Source organism: Salminus brasiliensis, chromosome 22 (genome assembly GCF_030463535.1).
Source record: "Salminus brasiliensis chromosome 22, fSalBra1.hap2, whole genome shotgun sequence".
NCBI lineage: Eukaryota > Metazoa > Chordata > Actinopteri > Characiformes > Bryconidae > Salminus > Salminus brasiliensis.
The window spans coordinates 13,585,085-13,606,990 of record NC_132899.1 but is presented as its reverse complement, the minus strand read 5'-3'; the positions used below and the strand labels follow the sequence as shown (position 1 = coordinate 13,606,990).

Below are 21,906 nucleotides of genomic sequence, written 5' to 3'. Positions count from 1 at the left end.
TTATTATTATTATTATTATTATTATTATTATACAATAACATATCTTGTCCACACCTAGTTTAGAACCTCTCCATTCACACAGCAGATATAACTTTTTTTTTGTTAACACATTCACATTCTCTATAGAATATCAATAACTCTCACATGCATTAAAAGAGAATGTTTTTTTGCAATGAACACTGATGCTAAAATGGAAATATAAAATGGAAAAATAATTTAAAAAAAAATCTTAAACTGTTCTAAATGATTTGCCTTCCACACATTCTCCACTGCTGCCCACAAACCTCCTATAGTGGCTGAATGTTCATTCTCCTCACATTTCACAGCGTTTCTCAGTGATATTTAAAACTGGCGATTGTGTTCTACATGGCATCACACATACTTCCCCTCTCCCCTCAACCTACTCTAACACTTGATGAGTGTTGTGGCATCTTACGTTGTCAGATCAAGTCATTTTTATGGTTATCCACCAAAAAAGAAGGGATTGAATCCTTCAGACACAGACTAAACCCTCTGACAGACAGTGTAAAGGGGAAGATGTGTTGAGACTTACTATTTAACACATTTTAGGTTTCCTATTCTGCCTGAATTATACATTATAAATGAATAACGTTACCAGTGGCGATTCAACTAGCAGCTGTTGGAAAAGATAAGCTTGCAGCCCAAAATGATGACTGTGTTTCCAGACCAAGCCGAAATATGGCTGAGGCATCTGGTGTGGAGCTGAATGTCAGCATTTGGAGTACAGCGCATTGCCAGCAGTCTGAGATCCAGACAAGTGCTGTCAAGAGAAAAGGTTATTGTTGCAGTTTGTCACCAGTTTGACAGATGTTTTAGACAGATCATCATTCTCTAATGCCTCTGTTTTCTTTCTTATTTTTTTTTTTCCTTCAGGGCAAAAATGAAGTAAAGAAGTTGATAAATATGTTTCGATAAAAAAAAAAAGTTATTATGGACTGACAAATGTGCAAAACTGTTCTACTTTTCTGACACTGTCAGACGTGTGCCACATTTACTTGGCTGGAAACGTTTAGAGATGTGCAACTTTTATATCATGACCTGCATTCAACAGCTTATGATTTATAGTGTAAGACTTGTAAACTGACAGACTTCTTGTTGATTAGCTGTTCAGGGACAGATCTGACCGTAACTGATTTGATTTGATGTGTTGCTGTAATTGTAGCTACTTATAGGTAGGACTATTACGTATTAAGAACATAAGTATTATACCCAATTAAGATTTAAATAGCACATTGCCTTGGTTCCTTGTCTATGGAATTGGGTTTAATTATATGCTTTAATAATCCACTAGATGGTGCAAGAGTCTGCGAAGAGAAATCAATGTCCGTGCTGCATTGCACTTTTAACTGTGATAAGATTAGAGTAAGGTAACAAAGTACATCAGAGGTCAAATACAACTTTTATCAGTCTTACAATGTATAGATGGCGGAGGTGTACTGTTGGAAGTAATAAGAGATGTAGTGCAGTATTTATTTGATGGCAATGATCTACTTAAAGAAGAGAAGAAAAAGAAAAGATGCCCAGCCGACTATCCTCTATTAGCAGCATGTGGCTGAACACCCATGCATTTGCCGAACTAACAGAAACAAGATCTGAAGACCTCAGTTCTCATTACCAGCAACAAGTCCAAAATTTTATGAAGCAGTGCTGACTCATCTGCTCATATGCTACCCTCAGCATTATTATTCCAGATTTCATATCCTGTAATCTTGCAACATCTGGAGCTGCACCTGGCCTGGCATTTTAAATATGAGAGCGAGAGAGCGGGAGAGAAAGAGAGAGAGAGGAAATATACGATGTGTTCTCATGTGAATGCTACAAAATGTTCTTTACCCCTTGATGGCTGTAAAGAGAATGAAATTCGCTTGTGACACATGTTAATGTTCTTCGTCCTTTAATCTGTTAATGCAACTGTAAAGAACAAAGCCACCGAATGGAAAAATGCCACTCAAATGCCTTATAGTATTTGGCAGTCTAAAGTAATCTGTCTACAATCAATATGGTTTAGCTTCCTTGTCTTTAGCTACTTTATTCAGTTATTTTAGACTCTTATCAAACAATGCATGTACTCTTAGATAGATACAGTGCTCTGTCAAACTTAAACAGACCTTTTCTCAAAATTAGTATTCAACCCATGAGTTGTGGAAGCTTCAAGTTTCCACAGATGAAAGATACTGCCCTAATGAAGACGCAATTGGCTTACAATTAAAAACATCCACCTTTACTGGATAAAAGACCACCTTCATTGAAGTAAGAAATGTTGGATTGTGAGGAAACAGAAGCTACAATATGTTGTGGGTATGACTGGGTTCCTCCAACAAGCACTATGAAGAAGCTAAAGACTGAAGGTACGCCAGTCAACGATGACAATATGCTCCTGTCCTTTATGGGAAGGTGGCTAGAAAGAAGCTATTACTAAACAATAGCAGATCAAAGCCTCCGAGAGAAGCCCCCCACAGGTCAAAATAAGGACTTCCTGTTTTTTTGTGTTGATTCATGTTCAATTGGGTTTGTTTGTTGTTCATGAGTTGCACCTGGGACTGGAAGCATTTAAGGAGCTCCAAGACGGCCACTCCTTGCCGTGAATTAAATCTCTTTGATTCCTTGGATCTCCAGGGATCTCCTTGACTCCCCACGCACTGGTGGCGTGTTCAGGTTGGCAAGTGATCAGTTCTTAAGAAAGCGATACCACAGTTTGGTTCAAGAGGCAAGTGTGTTATGTTTGCTTCCTGCTCATGCTCCTAGGTGACCCCAGTTCTAGGCAGTCGCTGCTTACTCAGGTTTGGCTTGCCTCATTTTCTAGTCAGGCAGCTGGCTCTCCAGCTACCTCTGTATGTTCACAGAGCGCGGCTCTGGATCTAGTGTATCGTTACTCCTGTTGCCCAAGCTTCAGGCAGCTGTCTCTCCAACCACCCATGCATGTTCACAAAGTGCGGTTCTGGATCTAGTTTAGTGCAACCTCTGTTTGTATACAGAGCGCAGCTCTGTCCTTAGTTCGTTATTGCTCACGTTGCTCAATCGAGGCTTTCAGCTTTCAGTTTTGTCCCCTCTTTAGTTCACCCCCTCGTTATTCTCTCGTTCAGCTCCTTGCTCCTCCCAGTCCCAGGTTTGTTATGTTTGCCATCTTGTTTGCCACGTTCTGTTGTGTTCTTTGTTTTGACCCTTAGTTACTGCACCTTGTTTACTCTTAGTACCTTGTTTGTGTTCTGTTACGTTAATAAACGTTCTTGCTTTGATTCTATCTCTGTGAGTGTTCATCCCTCCTTGTCTGGTCGTACACACTATGACATGTAGAAGGCAGGGAAAAATTTGAACTTTCAGCAGTACAAAAATGGCAGGAACAAAGCCAAAGCAACACAGGAATAGTTAAACAATAAAAGGTGAATGTTCTACAATGGCCAAATCAAAGTATGGATCTAAATTCATTCAATGTTCACGTTGCAAACTATCAAGCATCATCCGAACAACCAGGAGTAACCCTGACAGGAAGAATGCATGAAAACCCCTCCTAAACAATGCAAAGTTGGTAGAAACTCACAAACTGTAAAGCTGTTGTTGCAGCAAAAGGCAGTTCTACTGAGCACTAGTTTTAAAGGATTGAATATCTAAATTTGCATAGTTTACACACTGTGTAAATACAGAAATACAAATGAAGTTCCACACTACCTAATTTGACTTGAAGACCTACAAGGATGAGCCTACATGTTCTGTAGTTTGACTCAGTCGGTGGGATTTCTTGTGGGGCCCCTGAACAGAATGTAATACTGTCTGCAAGATACTGATAGTAAAAAAATTACATATTAATATATGTGAGCTTCTAACACTGACTGGACAACTCCCACTGCAGCAGTGAAGCAAAGTTTTACAGGCCTGTCTCGTGCAGCCTCCCATCAGCCCGGCAAATTAGCAAATTACGATTAGCATATCAGCCCCACAACCTTGAGAGACAGTTAGTAATGCTTGTTACCATGGTGATAAGAGCTCAACTTTTAATGACCTCTCTTCCCCCATTCTATCATAATGAATGTAGAGTGTTGCGTTTGTAATTTTGATTGAGAACCACGGACGCTCAAAGATAATGACTTCCATGACTTGTTAGCGGGTTTGATGAATAGATGTCAGTGAATTTGCACCCCTTTTTTAGCCCATGTCATCCTGACATAAACACAATTACTGAGATGACGTTTTAAGTTTGTAGCTGATTGCTTCCCGAATTAGCACTGCAATCTCTAACTACATAACAAGGTGTTAAAAATGCTTTAGTCATTAATATTTGATAGCTGTCTGAGAAGACCAACAAGAAGAGTCCTTGTTTAGCTAATTAAATTGTAAAATACAAAGCCTTTATCATCCAACAGCTGAAGGATGTAGAAAAGAAGAAAGTTGGTTGTTAAATTTAGGTCAAATTGACAAGAAAGACACTCTACTCATGAAACACATTCAAAGGAGTAATCTTTTTTTTTTATGGCTGAACATAAATGATGTTGAGACCAACCAGATTTACTATCAACTGCAGTGAAAGCACAGTAAATCACAAAGCTAACATTTACTGTCTATAAAAAATAAAGGTAGTGAAGGGACATTGAGGTGTACTTACTAACTTTGGTTGCCACAACTGAAATGTTGTGTTGGGCTATGCTCTCCCTGTCCAGCAACTCGCTGATGGAGATAGTTCCCGTCACAGGGTCAATATCAAAGAAGCTGTCCAGGTCACTCTTCCAGTCAATTGAATACCTGGAAAACAATTTACATTTACAGACTTCTTTTATTCTGAGTGTTCTTTTTTTTTAAAATAATCAACACAAAAATTACAAGAGTCATTTAATAGCAATTATAATACACCTTCCATGATGTGTTGAATTGTTTGAGCATTACTTATAACACTTACCATTATGCATGTTTAACACATTAACCCCTTTACACAGCAAGGCTTATTACACGCTAAATCATATTATTCAATAGCTACAGGGACTTCTGTACAAACTGGCGTGGCTATTCTTTGGTAAAAGACATTTGAATAGACACTTCCGAGAATAGACACTTCCGGACTACCAGCAGGCCATAGGCTGTTTAAGGGGTTAAGTCATAATACACAATTTTAGTAATCAGTCATCGTATTAATCACTGAAGATGCTGTGACTGTCATTCTGGTTTTACACAAACGAAAAACATTTACACCTGCTATCAGCCTGTGCACATCAGGCCTAATCAGAGTGATGTGGAAGTTACTGTGAAGCTGACTGCTGGTGCAGTGATTTTTTACTGCTGCACTATCAGTTCTCTTCACTGTTCCTTTTAGTCAAGACAAAAATAAATATATGGGTAGATGGGTTTGTATGGTGCCATTTTAGAAACCAGAAATTTTAATAATATGACAAGCCTATTAGCACAAAAAATTAAACCATAGATATGCTGTATTATGCATATCAGATTAGACATTCGATTCGATTAGATAACCTAGATATCACATATAGCTGAAGACATTCTATGAATACTATAGTAATCATAGTGACTATAAATTGGGGCAGTGTGTTCCTGTAACAAAACCTAATTTCTGCATAATGGCAACCAAGCAACTAATTAAAACAGCCTAATCCAGGCTGCACACTTCATTGTTTTATAGAGTAATTGACTTTGTTGGATTTTGTTGGAGCAATAAAATACATCTTTAACTAGCTTATTAGTTCTGTATTCTAAATCGTGTTGTTGTTGACCGTCAACAGCTTTCCCACACAAGGAAGACAACTATAAAGAAAAAATGTATTGCTCTTAGGTTGTGCAAAATATTAAAAGAAAAAGATCAATATAACGGCAAAACATATTATAAAACTATAGAGAACTTAAAGAATTTCTGTGACTATATCTTACTTAGCTGTTGGCAATATGGGTCTTGTTAAAACTAGAAAAAAGGACACTTTCGAATTATTGCTTTTAGAATCACTGCTAATAAATATAAAATGTCACAAAAACAAACACAAGCCACTTATTATTGCAAGTCAAACTAACAAGACACAGTGAGCTTAAATGATGAGTGGGCAGAGATTAGGTGGAGCCTTAAAGTTGCAAAAAGATGGGGAGCCATGAATTTCTGTTTGACCTAACTAACTAAAGAAACCATTTCCATGTCACTGATGATAAGATGCATTTTCAATCAAGCTTTTAGAGCTGTCACTCTAACTGTCAGCTCATCTTTTCCAGCAGGTTTCACTCTTTAGCACATCAGCTCACACAGTATCAGCATCAGAGCATATAAAACATCCGTGCCAACAGCCTCAGCAGTTCCTCAAGAGCAATTAAAAATTGTTTTTATTGTTAGGAGTTTGCCCAGTAGTGTAGATGTGAAAAAAGACTGGAATGAAAACAACTGCTAAAATAACTGCTAAAAAGCTTTGAAGTATATGAAAAAAGAACTTAGTTGATATTCTGGAATTCATATATAAAATGAGCCTCTAATCTAATCAAATTTTCATTAGAGGGTTGGCTCAAGCTAATAGTGTAAAAAAACAAAAACAAATAAAAATACAGCATTGATATGACTTTTATTGAATGTTTTGAGTCTAATGTGGTGTCTCTGTTTTACAAATGAAAGATTTTCATTGATTTCAAGTTTGCAATTTATAACTTGAATGTAACTTATTACAGCTCATAAGCATTCATGCTTATGCAAATGCTTTAGCAAACCATGTTTTTTAATATTTTTTCCATCCTTTTGGTGTGGGAGAAGCTTTATATCTTATGCCTAAACACATCTGCTTGTTTCTCATTGATCACAAATTCATCAACGTTTTTTTCTCTACTCCATGAATTATTTTGTTCCTTTGGGAATGCCTTACTTTTAGATTCAGTGCATCTTCAAATCATGGATAGGGAAAGTTTTGTATCCATGTTTCTATGGATAACTATACTCCTGAGAATAGTCCTGTGCCTTATATCCTGTAAAGTACAATTGCATTCAACTGATTTGGAACAAAATGTAGTCTTAAAAAACAAATTTGGTGTTTGGCTGGTGGCTTTGAGGTCTTTCACTTTCCTTCATTACTCTTAAAGACAGAGGCCCAAAGAAGTAATTAATTTTAGTGCTTGTCAGCAGAGAAATCACATTCTTGTGTGCTCGAATAAAATGCTGCAGAGCAGTACATCTCTTTTAGTTTAGAGGTGAAGTCAGACTATAGTGTTTGATGGTAATCTAATGACTCTGTTAGGAACATTTTTAATGGACTGCTAAATCAAATGCTGCTTGGATCAGTTATGAATGACATGAGGACATACCCATAATATTATCCTTTGGGAATTTTGTGCTTTTGGACAGCACTCCAAGTTGAGCACATGACTACTAAATAACAGAGGAGCTGTTGAATATCTGAAGTTCAATTTAGTGTGAGAATTTGAGGTTAGAGCTGTGAAGAAAAACATCTATATCTGTGTCAAAACTGAGCCTTAAGAGTAAGGGTAATGCATACTGTTAAATGCTAAATGAAGACCTATAAACAAGAATTATAACAAACTATGACCAACTGTAGCCGTCAGTATGATGACTCTACATCAATATGTTACACAGTTGCTTTAGCAAATAGAAGATAAGCTCTATTTAATATTGTGAGTTTCAAAAGTTTTTAATACAATATTAAACAACAAATGGGCAGGTGTCCCAATACTTTTGTCCATATAGTGTATGACAGCTGAAAGAACCATTTGGATGACCACTGGAGTCTGATGCCAGTCTGCCAATCGAGAGGTGCCATGCCTTTACATTTTTCAAAAATTTCACCTACCTCAAAACATTAATCCCACATAAATTCAATTGATCCATAGATTATTGCTGATTGCGAAAGATCTCAAATTTTATAAAGCAATGAAATAAATATTGTAGTTAGATATCATACAGTATGTTTCACATACTGGCCTTACCATAACTATGTAGGATTTACAAAAAGCTACTACATGTCTCAAACAGACACTTTTACCATAGTTTAGTATGCCTGAGGGTCCATTGCTTAGAATTTTAAATTAGAAGTTTATTTGAGTGTACAGTTCAAGGAAAAACCCAACTGGCATAGAATATTTACATAATATGGTAACAAATGCTTTTACAAAAAGGGTTTTACATAGCATCAAAAGAGGCTCCACTATATTAGGAGTCAACAACCCATGTTCAGTACTACACAGAATCCTTTTTGCACAGGATGTATGTTTCCTTAAAGAGCCATCTATTGAAAGACTCTTTAGGGAAACAGAACTGGCATTCTCCAAAGAATCTTCTGTGCACTGTTATTTGGAAGACTGTAGTCAAAATCCATCTGAAGTATTGTAAATCCTTTTTTTAGCAGACCTTTTCTGAACCCCTTTTTATCCTTTTAGCAGAGAGAGGAAAAAAGCTTTGAAAGAGTTAGAGAAACTTCAGATCAGAGTTATCAAAAAGCACTTTAGTTGTTTTTCTTTTTGTTGCGGCATGTGGTGGGCGAGTGGTCTCCAGCATTACTTTAAAAGCTTTGTTCTCTATGCATGGGGGCTCATGTGGGACCATTGTCTTGTGGTGAGTAACCACATTTCCAGAGAAGAATGCCAACTGTAGCATGTCTAAATAATTCAATGGGATGAAGCACTGATAAAATAAAACAACACAACAGGATTTCACAATATGTTTCCATGCCCATATCCTCTCTGTGTTCCTTTGGTGCTTTTATATTAAATTAAAAATTTATAGTGAGACAAAGCAACTCGTGCAGGACGGGTTTTGAGCAGTGTTAGGGCATCAAAGTAGCGCATCCATTGTAGTCATCCCTAAATGACTTCCATTGTGGTTGGCAAAGAAAACCATTTTTAAACAGTACAGACTATTGTGAAGACATGTTTTCTGAGACTGCACTGATATGGGAATTGTTTGTGCTGGTACTGATTGTCAACAACATTCTGCTCGTGCAATTAGCATGTCATCCAATTACTAATTTAAATATATTTTCCAAAGCCCAAATGTCTTAAAGCAGACATCTTTCTAAACTGGTTTGACTCCAATACCTTTGGGCATTACTAGTAGTTTCTAAGTGTGTGTACACTGGTCAGCCATAACTTTAATAACACTCAACTGATATTGAGTAGGTTCCCCTAGTGCAGCCACAACTAATCTGACCATTTGAGGCCTATGAAAGTCTCCTGTGATATCTGGCACTAAGATGTTACAAGCAGATTAAGTCCTGTAATTGTTAGGTGGGGCCTCCGTGAACATCAATGCACCTATGACCTGATCGCTGGTTCACCGGTTGAGCTTTCTTTTTCATTTCTTTTGATAGTTACTGACCACAACATTTCAGAAAGACATCCAAATATCTGCTTGATGTTTCAGAGATGCTCTGACCCAGTCATCTATCCACTACAATCTGGTTCTTGTCAACATGAACTGACTGTTTACTTGCTGCCTAATATATCCCACTCCTTGGCAGTTCTAACAGGGGATTCTAATGCTACATCACTTAATTTACTAAGCAATCATCAGCTTCCACCAGTCTTTAACCTGCTGGAGTCTACGAACGTGCTGATGCATCAAATGCTATGTTTCTCAATGTTTCTATTAATATTTTTGCAATAATATAGCACAGAATTATGGTTTTAAACGAGAGCCCACTTTTTCAATTGCATCTCATTGCCAGATCATTGTGAAAACGAGTCGAGATCTGCCCCTCGTCAGATCTAACTGGTGGATTAGCATATCTATGATGCAATTGCTGTTTTGTGTAAAACTGACCAATTGACACTCAGAAACCTGTTTTCTGCCTCTTGCCGTGTCTAACTGGTGGATTCATGAGTCTATCTATGGTTTTGTTTGAAACTGACCATAAGACACACAAGACTTTAAGAAGATCATGAATGCCCTTGGACTCCAGAGGGACTTTTGCGCGCTCGCTCTGCTACTTTCAGATGCCAATGTCTCGTCTTTCCCTTCCTCCTCTCCCTTCCTCTACCTCCAGGTTGGTGCCGCTTTGTTGTTACAAGACCTAGGCTACCTGAGGTGCCTTCACCAAAGATGTTTTTCTTCTTGAAAGAAATGTTTTTCACTTCACCTCTCAGTGATATTAATGATATGGCTGAACGGTGTATGTGCATTATTGCACATTGCTCAAAAATGTGTACGAGAAATAGAGCGAAACAGATGTTAGTCCAGAGGGGAACATATATATCCCAACATACCTCAATGAGCCTTGATCCTGTCGTTGGTTCACAAGTGCTCTGTTCTTATTCAGTATGTATATTGGGAAAAGAGAGGAGGACACTGCAGATACATGGGTATCCACTGTAGTTAGAATGTCTTGGCTATGGGGTTTCAAGGAAACATTTAAGGCATTTAGCAGACGCTCTTATCCAGAGCAACTTACAAAAGGATAACCTCAGCTAGTTTGAATAGACTAATAATTCAAAGATACCTCTAAGTTTAGACACTACGAAACAAGTCAATAAGGTGACCACTCTACTATTCGTATTCTCAGGAGAGGTGGGCCTCAGTCTGCGTCAGCCACGTCATCCTAACTATGTGTCCCCAGTGTTGTCTTATACAAAAATATGGTCACCCTATCATCAAAAGATGATGATCGATGACCAGCACACCTTCAACCAGGTATGTCCAAACTGTTGACAATTATTGTATAAATATATATATATATATATATATATATATATACATATACAATATATGAATATATACACACACTATATGAGGTGGTCTGAGGTAAATGAATATGGAGCTAGAATGAATAATGACAAACTTGTGTGATACACTTACTGAATTTAGTACAAAGGTACAAAGGCAGCAAATCTTGCCTTGGAGCTTTGACTTGATAGTGAGGTGTGTGTATGTGTGTGTGACAAGGATGTCAACAAGACAGAGTGAGCCTACTACTTTGATGCAGTCAGTTCTTGTCAGTATATACAGTGTGTATATGAACAGAGTTATAGCACAGTGCAGAGCACTTTATATAGAAACAAGGCATTTGAAACCATTTACTGTACTGTATACATTTGTGTGTGTGTGTGTGTGTGTGTGTGTGTGTGTGTGTTTGGGGTGTTTTTCGAAATACATACCTGACGGGGCTGCTTCCTGCGTCCAAATCCTGGGCGGTCACTGCTCCAATAGTGGTGCCCAGCTGTGTGTCCTCATGAATATCCATTGTGTAAGATGGTTTACTGAACACAGGCGGCTCATCCACATCCAGAATGTTAATCTTGACTGTTGCTGTATCTTTAAATGGACCGAAACTGTGAAATCGAGGGTCTAAGTGTGCATTTGATGCTTCCACTTTAAATGTGTAGGCCTTTCTTGTCTCGTAGTCCAAAGGCTGCCAAGGAGGAAACAGAAAAATAAAAGTAAAAGGAATAAGAGGGGAGTATTTTTTGCACTGCTAAATGGGTGAGAGGGCACAGAGAGCTTCTGGTTTCTTCAAGAAACTCTTGTATGCAACTGCAGAAATCCAAATGGACATGACAGAGTATGTTTGACTTTCTGAAAGCTTCCTTTATTTGACAGCACCTCTTAGAGTCTTGAATTTGGAGGCTTGTCTCAGAGGCCTCTCAAGTTCCTTCTTGTGTGTCTGTCTTTCTGTTTGTGTTTCTGACAAATACTCTCAGACTTATCATACAAGCATTCCTCTCAAATGCTTCATTCCTACACTTGTTTCATGTTCTTGCAAGTGACATTTATAACATTCAAGCTGGTCAATTACACCTGCATTCCCAGCACAGCTACAGACAAAGAGAGTCTGTCTTCACTGTTACAGCTGTGAAGTGTGTGTGTGTGTGTGTGTGTGTGTGTGTGTGTGTGTGTGTGTGTGTGTGTGTGTGTGTGTGCGTGGCAGTGAAGATGATTTTAGTCTTGCTCCACTAACCCTCCTTCCCATCACATACCAGCTTGTCTGAAGATGTCAAACATTGATTGGTGTTTTTACCAGATTTCCCTGTCACTAAAAACAGTGAGTGAGTGAACAGAAAGTGTAAATAAGAGACTCTGTGCTCTGTGCACTGTCAATATAGACATAAACTATACAGCAACAACAGAGTAACAAGTGGAATTGTATGTAGTCATTTAAACTGACAAACATTTAATTCATTGATATTCAATACATTAATATACACTCTGGATTTAAGTATTGGGTCACCTGTTCATTCATTGTTTCTTTCATAATGAAGGATCTTAAAAAAGGAGTTTATCCTGCTTTTATTGTCTGTCTCCACTGTCTCTACTGTCTAGGAAAGGCTTTCCACTAGATTTTGGAGCATTGATGTGAGGATTTAACTAAATTCAGTGACAAGAGTGTTAGTGCTGTCAGGATGTAGAATGATTACCACCCCATCTCATCCCAAACTCCCCAACTCATTACAAAAGATGGAGCAGCATCGTTTCAGAGAACACAGTTCCACTCCTCCACAGCTCAATGCTGAATGACTTTATATCTCTCTAGCCTACTCTTGGCATTAGGCATGGGGCAGTAGATTCATGTTTATCTGCTCCAGAGAGTCCTATTCTACTGGCAGCACTTCTTTAAAGGAAACAAGACAAGCTGTGTGGGTGTGCATTTGTACATCTGTGTCAGCAATGGGTGCAACTTAAAGTAGCTGAATGCATTCATTAGAAGGGGTGTCCACAAACATTTGGAAATATAGTGTATATATAGCAGAGAGAGGCATTCTATGCATACCAATATCTCACGATAACAACACTTCGAATGCATCTCTGTAAGCGGAAGTCCACCTTACTTGCCTGTAACCTAGCAACGGTGAGGAAGCTATTAAAAAGCTAATAGCCAAGAGTAATGAGCCACGGGTAATAGCCACTGGTAATAAGCATCCAAAAAAAAAAAATAATAATAATGAATAACACTGTGTTCTAATAATAAGCAACGCAGGCAAGCGGCAACAACAAACCTAAACACTCCCATTATAAACAATGTAATATGCAGTATGTAGTAATGTTACTTAGTGGGAATATTCTAAAATTTTTGTGCAATATATTCTCTGCACCTTATGCAGAGTATCAGCTGATACTGATTAGACATAACTGATGTTTTAAAACCAAAAAGGTGCTGTGTTACAACATGTAACAACATTCCATTCAACATAAATAAAGCCAAAACAAGTTTGCACCCAGAGTCAGCTAATTAGATCCGCCCCCTTCTCCCAAACCAAGTAGGTCTCAGACTGCCTTCATTGAGCTTACAGCAGCAGAAGCAAAGTGAATTTTCCTTTGGATTCCCAGTTTGTCCGATAGATAAGTGTAATATTACAATGTTATCTTTTAGATGCTCTGCAGAGGGCATGCTGACCTTAGACCTTAACACCTGTGAAGCAATAGATACACCTTACAGCAAAAAAAAAAAACAGTTAGTCGGCATAATCAGAAATGTAGACTATAAAAATGGAATTTCAGTGTCAGTGTGTTGGCAATTTGTAACTGCAATGCACTACAGAATGTGCTTGGGGCAGTATTCGTTGAGGTTCGATTGGGTGACTATGCTGCGCTACACTAACAAGAGTCCTTGGGCAAGACTCCTAACACTACATTGGATAAGAGCATCAGCTAAATGCCATAAATGTAAATATATTGCTGCCATGACTCTTAATATCCAGTTTTACTTAAGTTCTTGCCACTGCTTTGTGCTTTAACCAGCTAATGTTAGTATTGTAATGTTAGTTATTTTGCTTGATGGAAAACAATGGATGTTGCTTGCTAAGAGAATGCTTCAGTATTGTTAGCTACCTAACATTTTAAGAGCAATAGCAAAAATATTATCCTGTCTCACCTTCCATTTTTCTTGCTCAAGTTCCATACCAGAATTATTCTCAATGGCAAACCTCCTCCACTTATTGATAGCTAGTTAGTCCCTGTGTAGGAGCACATCAATAATTTAGTGGTATGATGACTGGACTTCGACAGGAAAATCTGGATTATGGTGTTTTGTGCTTAGATGCAGACTTTATCACTTCTACTGCATATAGAAGCTTTATACTTGAAACCTGACGTGTTTTAAATGGAAAGCCAGGCATGCACATAACATTTTTTTATTTTTTATATATTTAGTTAACTAAATATACATGAAATGTCACTATTTTGTATTTCTATTTTTTAAACCACAAGTACCAGCTTTAGGATTTACTGGAAAAGATGGACAGCTTATTGTGTGTGTGTCTCTATCTTTCTTCAAGCTGTGTGGGAGTTGATGGGGGATTTCCCAAAGACTTCTGTTACAAGCCAAAGCAGGTTCAGAGAAATTGATGTTGAGAAAATCCATATTCTCTAAGTGACCTTGGACATCAAAAGTTCCCCTGGCTCCACATGGTCAAAAGAACTGACCCACTCTGGAGAATTGCCAAGGGTCAGGATCTGATTTGTACGCCAAAAGATTTCTTATTTCTGCAACCAGGGACAATTTTGTTTTGATTTCAGATAAACCGTTTAAAAGTTTCAGGATTAGAACAAGACATTCTTTATTATGGCACATGATATAGAAAACAGTTGCAATAGATATTGGTAAAAAAGGCTTAAAACAAGCTTTTTTTCTGGTACCGTTGAACAATGGCAGTTCAGTACAGTTGAAGTAACATACCATGAACTTCCAACCCTGTTGTGTCCTCTTTGCAAAGACAATCCAGCATAATGTAAACATGGCGGTACAACAGGACATTTGCAAAACCATAAAAATATTGCGCAACAGTTTTACATACACCCAGCCCACTATCGAAAGTTTTTTGTGTCAGTCTGTCACATATTTACTATTTATAAATCAAAGAATAATGAGAATAACTCAATAAGAACATTCTATGAGAACTGTAATAAGAAGCCAATCTCAGCCCAATCCTAAGACCATAGTTGGTATAAAACCATCATGGAGTTGAGGGGGCACCTGGCAGTTCCTGCATTAGGACAGAGAATGTGGTCCATGGATTGATAAAATATTTCATCTACATTCTTCTGTTGCAGTCATTTAACTATCTCGCTATCTTTCTTTTTCTCTCTTGCTTTGCTTGATTACTTAAACTGTCCTTAACTTACATTTGCCTTTACATTTATTTTGTGTTTTTTTCTTAGTGTGTACATTTTCAGTTTATGTAAATTTTTACATGATTATGTTTCCACCACCTCTTCACTTTTAGAAGAACTAGGGTTTTTGCTACTGTGTCTTTAAGACTGATTATATGCAACTTCTGTTCTGATTGGCTGCCCTGCATTGTGACTCAATCTGGGTGGTTTAGAAATGGCCCATTTAACACTTACAAGGATTTTTATTCCCACATATATCTAAGACTGCTATTATTTTCACTCTCATTCTGCTTTTTTAATGGAGTTTCTGTTTAATATAGATTTTTTGCTGTTTATTTTTAACTCATGTTCTTTTTTTTTGCTAAATCCCATTGGCAGTGATGTCATGGTGGAATGTGTGAAAATAGTCATTATCACTCCAGTGAGCAGCACACAGGGGTGTTCTTGGAGATTTTATCCCAAGGGCACAGCAACAGACCTGAGAGAGGTACAGCATCACCCTCCTCCATGCTGAGGTGGGACAAAAAACACTCCTCATTTGCTAATTAGGGCTGTATTTGCTCTCAACCCGACCAATAGTCAGTTTGTTTATCATTCGTAGAAGCCAATGACTGTAAACAGCATGGATGCTGCGGTTCCATTCTCTTCCATTCAACAGAATTGAAGTAAGTGTAATATTTCATCAGTAAAAGAGCAGTTCATGTAAGTTCCACTACAACTCAGCTACTCCATGTTATGAACAAAAATTACGTGAAGCAAGTCCTGCAGTCCAGCAAACGCTGTCAATCACTTAATTTCTAAGTGTAACCTAAGTGTAAGAAGCTGTTCTTACAATATAGTAGAATAACATTTTAGATACTCATTTCTGGGGGAATTCTGGAAGATATGGGCCAGTATTTTATGGGCCAGTACATTATACTGCAACCAGCCAGCAGAGGCGTAGTATAGGTACTTTCTATTTTAAGAATGTTTGGCTGTCCAAGGTTTCCACAATCATCGGTAGTAGCATGCGGCAATTTTTGAGTCCAAAAATCTAGGCCAGTGGAGCACAAATGATAAACAACGGTTGTAGCAGAGTGAGTGTATGTTGAGTGCTGTGGTATCCTTTTGTATTTAGTAGCATCTAAGCTTAAAGGTATCTGTTGGATCCTAGTCAATACAAACTAACTAAGGATATTTTGAGTGACGCACTTGCTCTGGATAAGAGTGTCTGCAAAATGCCTTAAATGTCATGTAAACGTAAATGTAGACTGGACTTGTTTATAATAGATGTAGGGATTAAAAAATCTTTTTGAATATAAATTCATAACAAGTTCATTTGAATAGTTGTTGAATTTTTAGTCTCAGGGCTGCACCAGACTGCACCAGAAAGTTTCCTCCTAGGACTGAGGTTTAGTTTCTGAACTTTCTGTCACCTTTTCACTGCTTATGGGATTTCATAGAGCACACAGCAGTATCCCTTAACTTATTCATACTGCAGTTATACGGTACTGTAAGACATGATCTCTGCTTTAGCATTCCTGAGAACTAACCATTTAGTTAGTCTTTGTGGAATTGAAAATGTATGTTATAATCCGGATTTTTAACATCTGGAAATGTTCTGATGATGCATCAGAATGCTCAGATCAGATGTAATTTTTAGTGTCACATATCATTCCTGTGCAGCCAATATGGCAGAAAATGAGCACACAGGGTCAACAATCAGTGTTAACGATTGGAAATTGGATTGAAATTGTCTGCAGTGGTAGCATGCACTACACCCACTTCTCTTTTCTGATTACTGTGTGAAAATACCCCCAAGTAAGAATTCAAACCCAATTTCAACTTCAACTTCAATTTTAACTTGTTAACAAATCCATAACAGAAGAACAACACAACACTGACTTATCCAACAGATAATGCAGCAGTGACATATAGCTCTTAAGGGGAAAGAGGGATGTAGAGAAAATATTGGTTTTAAGATGAGCATTGACAACTAACACAAAAACAAGTGACTAATAGGAAACATGACATTGCAGAATAAAGAATTTGCTCAGTCATCAGACATATGACATTCCAATAAGTGAAAACATTTTTCAGTACAGGTGTTAGGAAGGGGTTGTTAGGGTTAAGTAAAAGCTAAAATGGAGAACTAGACATGTTGTGGTTGTGTTTGGGGGGTCTTCCATTTTGCTTCTGTCAACTATCCCCAGTAGACATGAATGGTGATTAAATGTCAGAGGAATCTGTTGGATTATTGAGGGTTGTGAGGGTTAGCCAAGGAAGAATGTCAAGAGCGCCATTGCCCTTTTAGCATGTGCTACTGCCCACATCATAGCAATATCCTCAGTTAATTACTTTGCAGAAAGAGAGAGAGAGATGGAAGGAGAGAAAAACAAGGATGGGATGATACTGGGCTAATGAAAATGACTTTTGAGCTAATGAGGGGGGAGGCATCTGGACAATGAATGTTTAGTTTACAATGGACTTGTTTAGCTTATTGTAAAAACCTGTGCAATGTGCATTTTTACCGCTCTCTTTACTGCTACTACTATAATGTGTCCTGCCCAATATGAATAATAAGATAAACTCAAGTCTCATTAATGGAATCTATAAAAGTAATATCCTTTGCATTTTTTCCAACTAATGTTGCCTTCAGTTTATTATAAACCTATTACTTCCACAACAAATGCAGCATCCCCCTCAGCTGGACATAATTATTTTTAGTGAACATCTTTCACACCACATGATTACTTCATAATGGTCTATTCACCCCTTACTTTTGTGCCACCTTTTGTATTCTTTCAAATCTCTGTGTTAGAGTTGTGGATTGTCAGAGACATAACATGGTAATGAAGGCACTCTGTGATGCATCTACAAATAATCACAAAGATGAACAAAATATGTGACAATTACAATAAAAATGTGTTTAGCCCCTGTTAACATTAGCCAGAATGGTTTGTCTGATTAGGTGGTCCCTCAGTTAAACTATGCATTTTTAACCTGAGCAGTAAATATGCTGGGATATTTTTTAATGTGACTCAGAATCAGGGGCTGATCCAGGCATTTTTAATGAATCTGATCATGGATTTTAAGGTTCCATTCTTCTTGGATTAGCTGTAGCAAAGAGCCATCTGGCGTCATCTAGGTGCCATTAATAGACATGAGCCCAGCTGCTGCAGACAAAACTTCTAATTTTTGGGAAAACAACCCTAGACATTTCATTTAAGAGTTAATTTGTGACATTGTTTGTTTGTGACATTATTTTTGTGAGCGAAACAAAACAGAACTTGTTATATGTTATCTGTAAGTGCAGTGACGTTACCAGTTAGCAGCCAAAGCAAAAGCTAAAGTTAGTTTCTAATTCTAACTCTTCATTCCCATATTGTGCACATTTTGCACATTTCAATAGCAGAAGAGGACGGTAATGCACACACAATAAGTAATTAGACTGCAGAGTTGTAAAGAAACTGGGAACTGGATGATCAGGTAGGTCAGTAAGATATTAAAGACTACAGAGTAATGAAGTGAATCAGTTTTGAATTTAGTCTGATTATAGAAACTGTAACTAAAATACTTGATCTTACTGGTGTTTACTAGGGTGTATTGGCACACTGTATCTAAGTTGAGTTGCTGTATTATTTATAGAAACAAAAAGATCAAATTGGATTGGTATTGTTCAATAGTCAGCATTAAGCGACTGGGATCAGATCAAGGGGTAAAAAAAACTTCCATCGAGACATCCTTTAAAAAAAAATGCTATTCCTTACCGTGCCGTTTGTGCACAATCTTTAGATGAGAAAATGACTGCAGTTGTGCTGTCTGTTCATTGTGTCATGACTGTCTTTTGAGAAAAAAAATGGGCTGTTTTCTCAGTAGGAGGTTCTCAATCCATCCCATTCCATCCCACATTGTTCACTAGCAGCTCAGCACAGCATCACAACAATTGCACACAAAGAGCAACCACTGTACTAGTTAATCTGATAACAGAGTTATGGGGAAATATTAATTTGGATTGCATTCATAAAAAAAAATCTGAGTTGATTTCCATGGAGTGCCGACTAATCATCACATTGTACTTGACTGTTTAATCATTTTACATTGTCCTGTTTCAGAATATCCTCCTGTTAAAAAATAAATGTATACCATGTTCACCATGTACACCATGTACACTGTGCAGGCCTGTAACTAAATAGGTGCCCAACTAAATGTGTTACATTACTTGGCCTAGGACTTCCTTTGAACTGCATAGGTATTTGTATTAATCTGCACCATGGACATCAAAGACCTCAAAATGGTGTCAGTAGTTCAGGCAAGTATGTGTCTGTGTGGTGTGTGTGTGTGTTGGAAAGTGAGAGAGATACCAATACCCACTTTTTTGTGTGTGTATGTAGGTACGTGAGACCTTAAACGTCACCAAAGCGACACACTTTAAATTCAGGACTTCACACCAGTTACCTCTTTGATATGATAATGTGCTCTCTCCTTGCACTGGTGTGGGTGCCAACAAAGAAATTCACAAGATCTCAGCTCATCCCGTCAACAGCTACTTTGGGAATTGTGCATCTAAAGCCTGAATCAAAGAATTGTCCTTGCATGGGTGCAGATGTACAGAAGAACACGATTGCAGTGTCTTCTACTTTCACAGCATGTATGCGGCTGAGCAGAAAGCCTGCATTTTATTATTGTTAAGCAGTTGCTATGTCATCTGCACACCAACATGGGCTACTGAAATACACAGTGATTAAGAAACAAATCGATTGAATTGGATGAATGCCTGATTCTGTGGGCTCTTTCACTGATAGGGATGTAACTGAAATAGTACCCTCTAACCAGATATTAATGCAGATATGGGAAGGCTGTGCTGTCTTCTTTTTATGGGTCTCTCTAAAAGTTGTGATCTATAGTAAGCAAACTGCACTTTATTTTCTTTTCAGAGGGCAGCCACGACTCAGAAAACACCATCTCCTCAGAAGACGCCTCTTCTATTTATCCTTGGTTCACTTTTGCTATAATCTTTATACAGGCACTAATAGATCATTTCAACCTACAGATAAAGTGTTATCAGTAACCACTGCATGAGTTTTCCAGTATTTACCAGTGCTGTCATTAACATCGCCTCTTTTTTGTTAATTATTATGCTCAAACTCATGTCTAGCTGAAGTACATTTTAGTACAGCTCCCCTAACTGGCTAGCACTTTATATGAATGTACACTTACTACTGCTTAGCTGAATGTTCCATATACTGTTGGCACTTTGGTAATTTGGATGTATCTTTCTTCAGTCCAGCTGCGTTTAACATGAGCTGATCATTATTCTCCGGTTCCCTCTTATAAAACGCAGCCATATCGCAGAATGTTTTTCCACTCAGCCTCACTAAAGTGGGCATGTTCCAGTGGGAATGTGACACCATACCCTCTATACTGCCTAGGATGACAGCTATTGGCTCATAAACTGCATGTTTTCCTTACATTAGCCATTATCTAAAGTCCTGCATGAAGCAGGCTGTACTTCATATAAATGATATATTTTTGAGGGGACATTGGAGTGTATCATTTAAAAATAGCCATACCCCCATCCTCATCTTGTACTTTGCATATTTGCATTCCTAAATGTCCATTTATATAGATTCTTTGTGTGTAGTATTCTTTATATATTTAATATTATTTTGTTTAATTAAATTGTTTCAGTTTATATTTTATCCCTTCTGACTTTTCATCTTGATTTTCTATGTGTCCGGACAGTTGTCAAAGCATTTAACCGCTAGTTGTACTGCTTACGACAGCTGTGCATGTGACAAATAAACTTTAATTTGATTTGATTTGAACTGATGTGTTAATGTGGAAGATGATTCATTTTGATGTGCATCAGACATGGGTCAGTTTTTTTATAGGTCTTTATGGGCTCTCCAATTGACCCTTGTTTTTACAAAACCTTAATGAATAAGGTCCAGTGTGTGTGTGTGTGTGTAGAGCAACCTTCACATATTTATCCAGACTTGGCATTGCTTACCACATTGCCTTGATCAGCAGTACTGTGAGCGAGAGCGCAGGTGTTCATGAGCACATGGTTTTACATATCTTATGAATCCAGCATGCTTTGACCCTTAAATAAAGAATGCCATTTTTAAGGAGAAACTCATACATCAGGGCAGAGTTTTGCTCATTAGCATTCAGTGAGTGTGCATCTAACCCTGCAGCCTATACTCTGTAATAACCAGGACCATTGCATGTGTTGTCATGTTACGTTCATCTTCTGAACTCTGTGGAGAACTGCTTTTGTCATGTAATTGCTGAAGCATGACTATTTGCCTTTTCCCTATGTCCCTCTTGCTTTATTTTGCTGTTTTATTAAGAAGACTGTTCACACTGTGGTGACCTGTCTGTTTCTCCCTGGTGCTTTCCTCTTTTGGAAGCTGAAACAGGATGATGCATTTTTAATGACCCCTGGATTTGTTTGTGTTGAGTGTGCTATTACAATAACTCTGCACTTCAGCTATCCTCTTTCCCCCCTTCCATCTTTCTCCTTTTCCCTAGATAGAAAGAATGAAAAAAGGGATTAAAAAACAAGGATGAGGAAACTCTAAGTGAAAGAGCAGCGTACTGGCAGTGCTAGCATTAGCTTATGTATCACACCAAACTGAGGTATAATCTGAAACAACTTCTGGGAGGATTAAAGACATGCCATCGGAGCAGCCATGCTGAATGTTTTATTAGAGTCTGAGGCAGAAGTCTTATGTGGCCTCTTTAGTGTTAGGATTGTTAAGCGTCACTTATCAAAATTTAATGCCATGCTACACTAAGTATCCCTTGAGCTATTCCTCCTCAGTGAACACATCAAAACAATGCATGGCAGCAAACAAGAAGTCATGCAGTCAAAATGTAAT

General features: G+C 37.9%; 1 protein-coding gene across 1 annotated transcript in view; it reads right to left on the bottom strand.

The window, feature by feature from the left end:
* The window catches only part of cdh12b (cadherin 12b), a 154,822-nt gene that overhangs the window by 16,621 nt on the left and 116,295 nt on the right, over positions 1 to 21,906 (bottom strand). The window contains exons 7-8 of the mRNA XM_072667018.1: positions 11,092 to 11,345; positions 4,619 to 4,755 (exon numbers count right to left, since the gene is read on the bottom strand). Coding sequence (XP_072523119.1) covers positions 4,619 to 4,755; positions 11,092 to 11,345 — 391 coding nt within the window. The remainder of the gene's footprint in view (positions 1 to 4,618; positions 4,756 to 11,091; positions 11,346 to 21,906) is intronic.